The sequence below is a fragment of the Ciconia boyciana genome, chromosome 4 (genome assembly GCF_034638445.1).
Source record: "Ciconia boyciana chromosome 4, ASM3463844v1, whole genome shotgun sequence".
Classification (NCBI taxonomy): Eukaryota; Metazoa; Chordata; class Aves; order Ciconiiformes; family Ciconiidae; genus Ciconia; species Ciconia boyciana.
In genome coordinates this window covers 29,335,455-29,347,734 of record NC_132937.1, presented here as the reverse complement: position 1 = coordinate 29,347,734, position 12,280 = coordinate 29,335,455, and the positions used below count along the sequence as shown (strand labels likewise).

Here is a 12,280-nt window from a genome sequence, read left to right as displayed (position 1 = left end):
TGGACTCGATGATCTTAAAGGTCTTTTCCAACCTATACGATTCTGTGATTCTGTGATTCTGTGACAAGAGGAAACAGCCTCAAGTTGCACCAGGGGAGGTTTAGACTGGATATTAGGGAAAATTTCTTCATGGAAAGGGTTGTCAAGCATTGGAACAGGCTGCCCAGGGAAGTGGTTGAGTCACCATCCCTGGAGGTATTTAAAAGCCGTGTAGATGTGGTGCTTAGGGACATGGTTTAGTGGTGGACTTGGCAGTGCTAGGTTAACGGTTGGACTTGATGATCTTAAAGGTCTTTTCCAACCTAAATGATTCTATGATTCTATGAATGAGACTGCTTGCAGGTGCCTTCCTAGCACCAGCTGTCCTAGTTGCTGATTGGATCATTTATTTATCCTTCTGATTCTCTTTGATCTTTTAAAATCAGATTTTCTGAATTAAAATTAATAGGTTTTTTTCTTAGAACTGAGGAGTTTTTCATTATTTTTTAAGTTCATCCAAAAACTCCAGAAAAGCTAACTGTTTCCGGGAACAGCTCTACAAGTGTCCGTCTGCATTGGTTTATAAATGGCAGCTTTGCTGAGATCAGGCTTCTGTGTCAAATTGAAATTAGCAGTGGTCACTCTGAGCAAAAACTGGTAAGTGTTGCTTTTAATGGAATTTTTTTGGGCTCAAATGTTGATCTTTTTCACTGAACTAATCACATTTCAAATTGTTTTCTCTTTAATAGCTTCATTCTGATCATCTTATTAAATGATTAATGTGGTAATGACTAGAAGTTCATCTACTAAAATCAGAAAAGGTTCTGCTCATCTCCACTGTTGCCTGCTTGCTTTTTTTTTTTGGTTGGTTTTAAACAATTTAGAGGAAAGTCAAATCACCCACCATGTTATTTGGTATTTGGAGAAGGTGCTTAGTGCTTAAGGTCAGCTTATGCTGACCCTTTAGGTACCAGTCCTTGTGCTTTGTCCTTCTTGATGCAAACTGTATTAACACATGCTTGTTCCAGGACACGCTGCTGCCCTGCAGACTTCCACAGTGGTTGTTTTGGATTGCCTCTTGCAGTCTGTAGTTGAGTCATGTGTCCCTCCCCAAAGAACAGTTCATTCGTTTGCTGTCAGCAAGTGACATACGTGTCGCTGTAATAGGGAGCTGCTAAACCTGCTTGTACATCAGTGGTGTAGAGACAGGATAGGGAAGGATTCTCCCACTGGGCGTATCAGTAGGTAATTCCCAGTGAAGACCTCTACAGCTGGAGAGAATGTGGTATTTCTGGGTGGGGTTCAGATTTTCCAGCATTAAGGCTTCCAGCTGCTCTCTAGCTTTCGCGCTCTGCGTCACCGACTGGAGCAACGTATTTACTCTGCTGACTCTCAACAGGAGCTTAGGATACTAATTTAGACACCAGCATCAGAGACTGAGTGTAGGTGATTGGAATTTATCCTCTTCTTCTGTATTGCCTAACTTAGTGTGGGGTGATCTGTGTCACTGGGGTAGGCCTAATGGCAGAACTGCATGTTCAGTTGGCCTGAGGTTTACCCCCAAATTCTGTGTTTGCGCGTTCAGATGGAGTATCTCTGACCAGCTTGGGTAGGCACATGCTGAATTACCAGATCTTGGTGCACAGAGCCTGAATTTGTAATTTGAGCACATTAACCTCAGAGGCTGCTTTTCACAATGCTTGTTCCTCATTTTTATTTTTAGTAGGAGTATTCTATTACCCAGTTGCATTTATTTGCATGTTGGGCACTTGAATAAAGTCCCTCAAGCCACAGAAGTGATGCAGCTAAGATTGAACATAATCATTATATACATTGTCTCTAAAATAATAGGGTGGTAGTTAATGCATGTTCTATAAGAGTATTTTTAAAATACTTTCAAAGCACTTACAGAGTGTGGAAGCCTTAAGCTTTTATATTTTATCTGTAATGACATGTGTTAAGTAGTACCCAGAGATTAGGCACCCAGGATTTCTGCAAAGAAAATCGTGGATATCTTTGGAATTAAAAGCAGACGGAGCTGACTTTTAGATGTACATAACAGCTCTTGACAGATGAGCTGTGTTGGATTTTGGTGTAGTAGTCTGAGATACCCTCAACCACAGTTGTCTGCATTTCTCTGCTCCCAACAGTTACTGCTTCTGGAGCAGTCAGCAGGGGAAACAAACGCCCCCAGCTCAGTTAGCTTAAACTGCTAAAAAAGTAGATTTGCATGGTTCTGTCTATCCAGAGTTACGCTGCTTGAAGCCTGGGGCACATACTTGTTTGTGAACTCTGCTACCAGGTCAGTAATCTGGGGCAGTGGGAGATGGTAAGGTCTTTGATTCACTGCACTTGTATCAGAGCCCTCAGTTACAGATACTTTGAAACACAGCAAACAGCTTGGTAGAAGCTTTTATAGCATCATTATGTTGTCTCTGGTTGCTTAATAAAAAACCTCCAAGAGTTCTCTGTAATAAACAAAAGTAGCTGTGGAATTGTTATGGGGTTTTACATGGCATTTTGAGGATGTTTTCAGAAGCTTTTCCATCCGCATGAGAGATTGTTGGCTTTTTTTCTATTTTTCAAGTTGTCATTTGGCTTTAGAAATGCACAATTAGTTGCAGCTTAAAGTTGCTTGGAGTCCAGGTTTTGGCAGCTGTGATGCACATGTGTTATAATTAGATTCAGTAAAAAATATTCCCAGGCTTAGGGTTTCTTTAAGTAGTGATTAAACTGAAATACCCCCTAGACTCGCACCATTTTAAGAATAATAGGAGAGACTAATCCTGTAATAAGAGCTGTGAACAGAGATCACCTGGGTAAGACTTGGATGCTATCTTTTGAAGGAAAAAGGACTGCCTAGGAAGAAGACTTCATGATAAGCATCTTGTTCAGACGGACTGTTCATGTGTCTTAGGAAAAAGGCCTTTGTCCACCCAGTTTGATGTGCATGTGCACAGTGGAAGTGCAGGTTTTGAATACCAGAGGTGAAATCCTGGCCTGCCTCATGTGAGCAGAAGTTTTGCTGCTCATGGGAGAGAGCGGGACTAGATGGGATAGATGGGAAGCAGCAGTCTGCTACTGTGTGCAGAGCTCATCCTGTTGAAGGCTCATCAGTGTTATCTCTCCTTTTCATGCTTTACATCTCAAAGGTGCTACCTACTGTCATATTTCAGTTTCTGTGCTATATATGACTTTATTTTGGCAGACCTCTGAAAATTTTTCCTTTGTTTAGGGTGACTGCATAGGAAATATTTTCCTTTTTCATTAATTTCTTTGTAGGGCTTGACTGCAGCTTTTTTTCATGCTGTTGGTACTCCTGGGGAAAAATATCACCTTTTTTAAGCACTGACTTTCAGCATAATCTAGGAGAAAAAAAATATAAGTATCATGTCAAATTCCATACATTTTTAACAGCACAATGTCTCCGTGCCTGGTGGAAAATTATCAACTTACACAGCTCAGCTGAATACATTGCAGCATATACCAAATACCAGTTCAGGGTGCGCTGTTCGGCTGCTGACCACTTCTGGAGGTGGAGTGACTGGAGCAGGATAGAGGAGCACATGACATTGGAAGCCCGTAAGTTTATTTAATTCTTTGAAGATAAAATGTTGAACTTGTGAAGCCCTATATTTTAAAATTAGCCATCTAAAAAGCTAACTTTTTGATAGATAGTAAATTGTCTACTATGCAATGTGGAAAAAAAAAAAAAATCTTTCTTTTATTTTTCTTAGCTCCTGCAAGAGGACCAGATATCTGGAGAGAGAGAACTCATTCTGGAAAAAGTCTAAAAATCTTCTGGAAGGTAGATAGGACACTTAAAGTTTTAAAATATTATGTAAACTAACTCTATGAAAAAACTTCTTCTTTTTTACACATTTATAAATGAGTGAAGTTTACAGTCAAATCGGATTGCTTTTCTTAACTTTTTATAGAACCACCCATTGAGACAAATATTTTTTTCCAAATTAGAATATTATTACAGTTTTGTAATTTAAACATTGCATTGAGAAGCATTCCACATGAAGAATTAAATTTTTTATACATCCCAACTGAAAATTAAAAATTTACAAACAGAACACAGAATTTACAAACTGTGTTAATTCTCCAAGTCACACTTGAGTAACTGTCTTTTCTGCCTTGTTGTCCTGGTTTTGGCTGGGATAGAGTTAATTTTCTTCCTAGTAGCTGGTATAGGGCTGTGCTTTGGATTTAGGATGAGAATAAAATTGATTGATAACACACTGATGTTTTAGTTGTTGCTGAGCAGTGCTTACACCAGTCAAGGACTTCTCAGCTTCCCCTGCTCTGCCAGGTGCACAAGAAGCTGGGAGGGGGCACAGCCAGGACAGCTGATCCAAACTGCCCAAAGGGCTATTCCATACCATATGGCGTCATGCCCAGTATAGAAACTGGGGGGAGTTGGCCAGGGGGTAGCGATCGCTGCTCGGGGACTGGCTGGGCATCAGTGGGTGGGTGGTGAGCAGTTGTATCTTTTTTTTTTTTTTTCCCCCCCTCCCTTGGGTTTTGCTCCTCTCTCTCTTTTGTTGTTTTCTTTCTCATTACAATTCATTATTATTATTATTATTTTGTTCCAATTATTAAACTGTTCTTATCTCAACCCACGCGTTTTCTTACTTTTGCTCTTCCGATTCTCTCCCCCATCCCACCGGGGGGGAAGGGTAAGCAAGCGGCTGTGTGGGGCTTATTTGCTGACTGGGGCTAAACCACGACAGTCCTTTCTGGCAACCGACATGGGGCACGAAGGGTTTGAGATAATGACAGATTAACCAGAGCATATTAAGGAATTTAGATCTGTTAGTAGTTCTGGGATGCAATATTGATCCATCTGTTCTTAGCATTGGTTTACCTGATCTGCACCATGCTCATTTTTTTGCTGTACATGTTAAAGATCGGTGTTGGTTTTTGCAGTTTGCTGTGCTCTGCTTTAATTGGTGATGTTTTGCCTGTGAGATTTGTTATTAAAACAGTGACCTTGGGTTTATTTTGGTATCTAAGTGCTGTACTGAAGCCATTACTGTACATTGGGTACCACCTCATGGAGACAATTCGCAATTATACTTCTTCCTCTGAGAGGTTTTTTTTATGGAGGAAATGCAGAATGGCACCTTCACTACTTTCTTCTACAATGCTTCCTCCTTCATTACAATAACTTTTCAGTATCTTGAACATCCTTGGGTAGTTAAGATACATCTATTGGTATTGCTTGGGAATACTGTTTCGATTTTGTCCAAGGTTAGTAAGCAATTTAAGAATATCATCCAGAGATCTGCCCCAAGGCCAGATAGTTATGAGTGGCAGGGTGTGTGGGATAGCATGGGCAAATGCCTAAGTTATTGGGCACCTCCAGTGTTTTGGAACTTCACCCCTGAACAAGGGCAGAATCCTGAAAAATTAGTAGACTATTTGGAAAAAGTATGCTGTCACCCTGCCAATTCTAGGGAGACACAAATCACTGCAATGTGCTGGGGCCTGGCCCATGCCTACTGAGCCCTGTTCAACACTATTCAGTACCCTCAAGGATCTGGTGACCAAATGACAGGCACTGCGGCTGCTCCAGCCCCCCCTGCGACAGGCACTGCAGCTGCAGCTGCTCCGGACAACTCCGTTACAAGCATTGCGGTTCAAACAGGGAACGAACCCGTGTCAGTATCAGTCGCCCCTATACACAAGAAGAAATCCTGGAAGTGAAAGTCAGCTCGTTTAGAAAGGGAGGATGAAAGAGCAGGGCCATCACAGGGAGAGGAAGAGGAAGAACTCGTAAAGGAGACGGAAACCACCCGATCCCTATCCCTGAGTGAGCTGCGAGATATGCGAAAAGATTTCAGCCGTCATCCAGGGGAGCACATTGTCACCTGGCTGCTCCAGTGCTGGGATAGTGGGGCCAGTAGCCTGGAATTGGAGGGTAAGGAAGCCAAACAGCTGGGATCCCTTTCTAGGGAAGGGGGCATTGACAAAGTGATTGGAAAAGGGGCACCAGCCCGCAGCCTCTGGAGGCGACTCCTGTCAGCTATGAAGGAAAGATATCCCTTCAAGGAAGATGTTGTATATCGCCCCGGGAAATGGACCACCATGGAGAGAGGTATCCAGTACCTGAGGGAATTAGCTGTGCTGGAGGTGATTTATGGTGACCTGGATGATGAGCAGTCACCCAAAGATCCAGATAAGGTCTAGTGCACACGACCCATGTGGCGGAAGTCGGTACGAAACGCACCACCGTCGTGTGCCAACTCATTGGCAATACTGACCTGGAAAGACGGAGACGGTCCAACAGTGAATGAAGCTGCTAGTAACCTCCGGGAATACGAAGAAAGTCTCTCTTCCTCCCTTGTCTCAGCTGTGGAGAAACTGTCCCGGAAGGTCCAGCGACTCGAAGAAGATATGTCCTACTCCCCACCTGTATGGACCAGCGTCTCAGCTATTAGGAGTCAGCATTCTTCTGCTCAAGAGAGAGGATATAGAGGGTGCACACCACGGGGCACCCTATGGTTTTACTTGCGTGACCATGGAGAGGACATGAGGAAGTGGGATGGAAAACCTACCTTGACCCTAGAGGCACGGGTACGTGAGATGCAAGAAAAAACAGTCACCAAAGGGGGTTCTTCCAGGAAAATTGCTGCTCCGGTTTCCAGTGGACAGTTCCCCAGACAGAGTAAAAGGGCTGATCTTACTCCTGATTTTAATGAAGGAACTCCTGACTGGTATTTACAAGAAATGGGTAATGAATATTATGACCAGGACTAGAGGGGCCCTGCCTCCAGCCAGGTGGAGGAAAGGGACAAGCGGGTTTACTGGACTGTGTGGATTCGATGGCCTGGCACATCAGACCCACAGGAGTAGAAGGCTCTAGTGGACACCGGTGCACAGTGCACCCTAATGCCATCAAGCTATACAGGGGCAGAACCCATCTGTATTTCTGGAGTGACAGGGGCATCCCAACAGCTGACTGTATTGGAGGCCAAAGTGAGCCTAACTGGGAATGAGTGGCAAAAGCCCCCCATTGTGCCTGGCCCAGAGGCTCCGTGCATCCTTGGCACAGACTACCTCAGGAGAGGGTATTTCAAGGACCCAAAAGGGTACCGGTGGGCTTTTGGTATAGCTGCCTTGGAGACGGAGGAAATTAAACAGCTGTCCACCCTGCCCAGTCTCTCAGAGGACCCTTCTGTTGTGGGGTTGCTGAGGGTTGAAGAACAACAGGTGCCAATCGCTACCACAACGGTGCACCGGAGGCAATATCGCACCAACCGAGACTCCCTGATTCCCATCCATAAGCTGATTCGTCGACTGGAGAGCCAAGGAGTGATCAGTAAGACTCGATCACCCTTCAACAGTCCCATATGGCCAGTGCAAAAATCTAATGCAGAGTGGAGACCAACAGTAGGCTATCGTGGCCTGAATGAAGTCACGCCGCTGCTGAGTGCTGCCGTGCCGGACATGCTGGAACTTCAATACGAACTGGAGTCAAAAGCAGCCAACTGCTATGCTACAAGTGATATCGCTAATGCGTTTTTCTCAATCCCTTTGGCAGCAGAGTGCAGGCCACAGTTTGCTTTCACTTGGAGGGGCGTTCAGTACACCTGGAATTGACTGCCCCAGGGGTGGAAACACAGCCCTACCATTTGCCATGGACTGATCCAGACTGCACTGGAACAGGGTGAAGCTCCAGAACATCTGCAATACATTGATGACATCATCGTGTGGGGCAATACAGCAGAAGAAGTTTTTGAGAAAGGGAAGAAAATAGTGCAGATCCTCCTGAAAGCCGGTTTTGCCATAAAACAAAGTAACGTCAAGGGACCTGCGCAGGAGATCCAGTTTTTACGAATACAATGGCAAGATGGACGTCGTCAGATCCCAATGCATGTGATCAACAAAACAGCAGCCATGTCTCCACCAACTAGCAAAAAGGAAACACAAGCTTTCTTAGGCGTTGTGGGGTTTTGGAGAATGCATATTCCAAATTACAGTCTGATCGTAAGCCCTCTCTACCAAGTGACCCGGAAGAAGAATGATTTCAAATGGGGCCCTGAGCAACGACAAGCCTTTGAACAAATTAAATGGGAGATAGTTCATGCAGTAGCCCTTGGGCCAGTCCGGGCAGGGCAAGATGTAAAGAATGTGCTCTACACGGCAGCTGGGGAGAATGGCCCTACCTGGAGCCTCTGGCAGAAAGCACCAGGGGAGACTCGAGGTCGACCCCTAGGGTTTTGGAGTCAGGGATACAGAGGATCCAAGGCCCCCTATACTCCACCTGAGAAAGAGATATTGGCAGCATATGAAGGGGTTCGAGCTGCTTTGGAAGTGGTTGGTACTGAAGCACAGCTCCTGCTGGCACCCCGGCTGCCGGTGCTGGGCTGGATGTTCAAAGGGAGGGTCCCCTCTACACATCATGCAACTGGTGCTACGTGGAGTAAGTGGGTCGCACTGATCACACAACGGGCTCGGATAGGAAACCCCAATGGCCCAGGAATCTTGGAAGTAATTATGGACTGTCCAGAAGGCAAAGATTTCGGAATATCGCCAGAGGAGGAGGTGACGCGTGCTGAGGAAGCCCCACTGCACAATAAACTACCAGAAAATGAGAAGCAATAGGCCCTGTTCACTGATGGGTCCTGTCGTATTGTAGGAAAGCATCGGAGATGGAAAGCTGCTGTATGGAGTCCTATATGACAAGTGGTAGAAACTGCTGAAGGAGAAGGGGATTCGAGCCAGTTTGCAGAAGCAAAGGCAGCCAGTTGGCTTTAGACATTGCTGAACGAGAAAAGTGGCCAGTGCTCTATCTCTCTACTGACTCATGGATGGTGGCCAATGCCCTGTGGGGGTGGTTGCAGCAATGGAAGCAGAGCAATTGGCAGCACAGAGGCAAACCCCTCTGGGCTGCCGCATTGTGGCAAGATATTGCTGCCCGGGTAGAGAACCTGGTTGTAAAAGTACGTCACGTAGATGCTCACGTACCCAAGAGTTGGGCCACTGAGGAACATCAAAAACAACCAGCAGGTGGGTCAGGCTGCTCAGATTGAAGTGGCTCAGGTGGATCTGGACTGGCAACAGAAGGGTGAATTATTTATAGCTTGGTGGGCCCATGACACCTCAGGCCATCAAGGAAGAGATGCAACATATAGATGGGCTCATGATCGAGGGGTGGGCTTGAGCATGGACACTATTGCACAGGTTATCCAGGAATGTGAAACATGCGCTGCATTTAAACAAGCCAAGCGGTTAAAGCCTCTGTGGTATGGAGGGCGATGGCTGAAATATCAATATGGGGAGGCCTGGCAGATCGATTCTATCACACTCCCACAACCCCACCAAGGCAAGCGCCATGTGCTTACAATGGTGGAAGCAACCACCAGATGGCTGGAAACATATCCTGTGCCCCATGCCACCGCCCGGAACACTGTCCTGGGCCTTGAAAAGCAAGTCCTATGGCGACATGGCACCCCAGAGAGAATTGAGTCAGACAACGGGACTCATTTCCGAAACAACCTCATAGACACCTGGGCCAAAGAGCACGGCATTGAGTGGGTATATCACATCCCCTACCATGCACCAGCCTCCGGGAAAATCGAACGATACAATGGACTGTTAAAGACTACACTGCGAGCAATGGGTGCTGGGACATTCAAACACTGGGATACACATTTAGCAAAGGCCACCTGGTTAGTCACCACTAGGGGATCTGCCAATCGAGCTGGCCCTGCCCAGTCAAAACTTTTATGTACTGTGGAGGGGGATAAAGTCCCTGTAGTGGACATAAAAAACATGCTGGGGAAGACAGTCTGGGTTACTCCTGCCTCAGGCAAAGGCAAGCCCATTCGTGGGACTGCTTTTGCTCAAGGACCCGGGTGCACTTGGTGGGTGATGCGAAAGGATGGGGAAGTCCGCTGTGTACCTCAAGGGGATTTGATTTTGGGTGAGAATAGCCAATGAACTGAATGGTATGATGTTAATTGCTATATAATACTGTATGTCATCACTTGTATGGTTGCTATATGCCATATCAATGGTATTTCAGTGAGAATCGCCCAGATTAATGAAGAATGAGCTTTGATGAAACCAAGCAAAGTGCAGCAGTGATGGAACCAGAACTGGCTTCAGCATGCAACAATCCAACACCACACACCATCTCTCCTGCCCTGAAGGACTGTTATGACAGATGGAGCCCAAAGTCATGGACTAAATGAACTCAACGGACATTTTAGAGGGATGGCCCATAGACCAAGGGAATGATAACTGTGTGTACATATATATATATATATATATATCAAGAGACAGGGAAAGTGGTGGTGATTAATTGTATTGGAAAGGGTACGACCTGGGCATGACGTAGATGGTATAGAATAAGGGGTGGATACTGTCCTGGTTTCAGCTGGGATAGAGTTAATTTTCTTCCTAGTAGCTGGTATAGGGCTGTGATTTGGATTTTAGGATGAGAATAATGTTGATAACACGCTGATGTTTTGGCTGTTGCTAAGTGGTGTTTACACTGGTCAAGGACTTTTCAGCTTCCCCTGCTCTGCCAGGTGCACAAGAAGCTGGGAGGGGACACAGCCAGGACAGCTGACCCCAACTGCCCAAAGGGCTATTCCATACCATATGGCGTCGTGCTCAGTATAGAAACTGGGGGGAGTTGGCTGGGGGGCAGCGATCGCTGCTCGGGGACTGGCTGGGCATTGGTCGGTGGGTGGTGAGCAGTTGTATCTTTTTTTTTTTTTTTCCCCTTCCTTGGGTTTTGTTCCTCTCTCTCTCTTGTTGTTTTCCTTCTCATTACAATTCATTATTATTATTATTATTATTATTTTGTTCCAATTATAAAACTGTTCTTATCTCAACCCTCGAGCTTTCTTACTTTTGCTCTTCCAATTCTCTCCCCCATCCCACCGGGGGGGAGTGAGCGAGTGGGTGCGTGGTGCTTAGCTGCCGGCTGGGGCTAAACCATGATACTTGTAGTCCTGTATATTCATCTGACTAGATCAGGACATTAAATTCATGTTATTCTATGTCTTCTTTTGTTTATTTCATTTTGGTTTTAATGCACTCTTTGTCCATTCATAGCCCTTATCCCTTTCTGAAGCCAATGGAAAAATAATGTCTCATGAAGTGTCCTGCTACCTGCTAGAGCTAGAGACACCACTGGAGTATAAAGAAGTCATCGAACCCTCAAACAGTACTGAGATAAAACTTGGGAAAAATGACTGTGTAATTAGTGTCGTAGCCAAAAACCATGCAGTTTTGTCTCCTCCTTCAAGGATAATGAGCATGGAACTTCCAAGTGGTGAGTGCTCCCAGCAGAGAGCTAATCACCTTCAAAGCTTGGGGAATATCTGGGCAAGTTTTTTTATCGAAAAATAAGATGATACATGCTTTGTTTGTTTGTGTTTGGTTTCTGTTATTTTCCCCACCCAAATATACTGGGTGGGGGAAGAAAAGAATTGCTGCTTTGCTTTTAGGGTAGCATCTTGCCAATTAATTGTGCTCTCTGCATAAAAGGAGGGTGATAGTATGCAGTCTCTGCAACTATGTTGCAGTTTTCTGGAGAACTCCCAGGAACAAGGATGAGGCTTCAAAGCATTAGTGTTGATCTCTGATGTTTAGGGAGCTCAGTTTATTTCTTTGTGTTCTTGTTGAGATGTTGAAAAGTGTTACATGTTAAAGAGAATCAGAATAAAGTTTTGGGAGTGTTGTGTGGCTTTTTAAGAGGAGAATTGTCAGTTCAATGCCTCTGAGCTCTGCAGGAGAATATTAATTGGACTGGTTGGTAAAGCATTGGCATCCTTGTACTAGGAGCTGGGGTCTGAAAAGGAGGTAGGACTTTAGCTTCCCCATTAAAAAACTGCCACTCTTGCTGCGGGCTTTTGTAAAGGGAAATAGCTGAGCCAGATAATGATTTCTGCTCCTAACACTGAGCTTGGGGAGGAGATAATATTGCATGTGGCTATTGAGAGTCCATGCTTCCCTGCACGCCAGGAAGAGTGTATCTCCCAAAGCCCAAACCTTTAGCTCCAGATCTGTCTGATGCTCTGCAGGGAGGACAGATTTACACAGTGAGGCCCCTCTCTGCTTGTTTGCCAGGAGCACGTATGGTGCTGCTTCTCCTTCCCCACCCAGAGAACAGGTATCACAGTTGCCTATGTTGCAACTCAGGTTCTGGTAAGACAGTGCCAACTCTCACAGGAAGAAACGTGCTGTGACTGAGATTCACTTTGAGACAAAAACTGAGTTTGTTTCTATGCAAAGGAAAACCATTGCTCTTAATGTTTCTTGTGCTTCTCCAAAA

The 12,280-nt window shown here is 45.2% G+C and overlaps 1 protein-coding gene across 1 annotated transcript in view; it reads left to right on the top strand.

Annotated features, from left to right (window-relative positions):
• The window catches only part of LOC140650906 (leukemia inhibitory factor receptor-like), a 69,663-nt gene that overhangs the window by 42,149 nt on the left and 15,234 nt on the right, over positions 1 to 12,280 (top strand). The window contains 5 exon segments of the mRNA XM_072859781.1: positions 491 to 636; positions 3,397 to 3,457; positions 3,460 to 3,561; positions 3,717 to 3,787; positions 11,059 to 11,278. Coding sequence (XP_072715882.1) covers positions 491 to 636; positions 3,397 to 3,457; positions 3,460 to 3,561; positions 3,717 to 3,787; positions 11,059 to 11,278 — 600 coding nt within the window.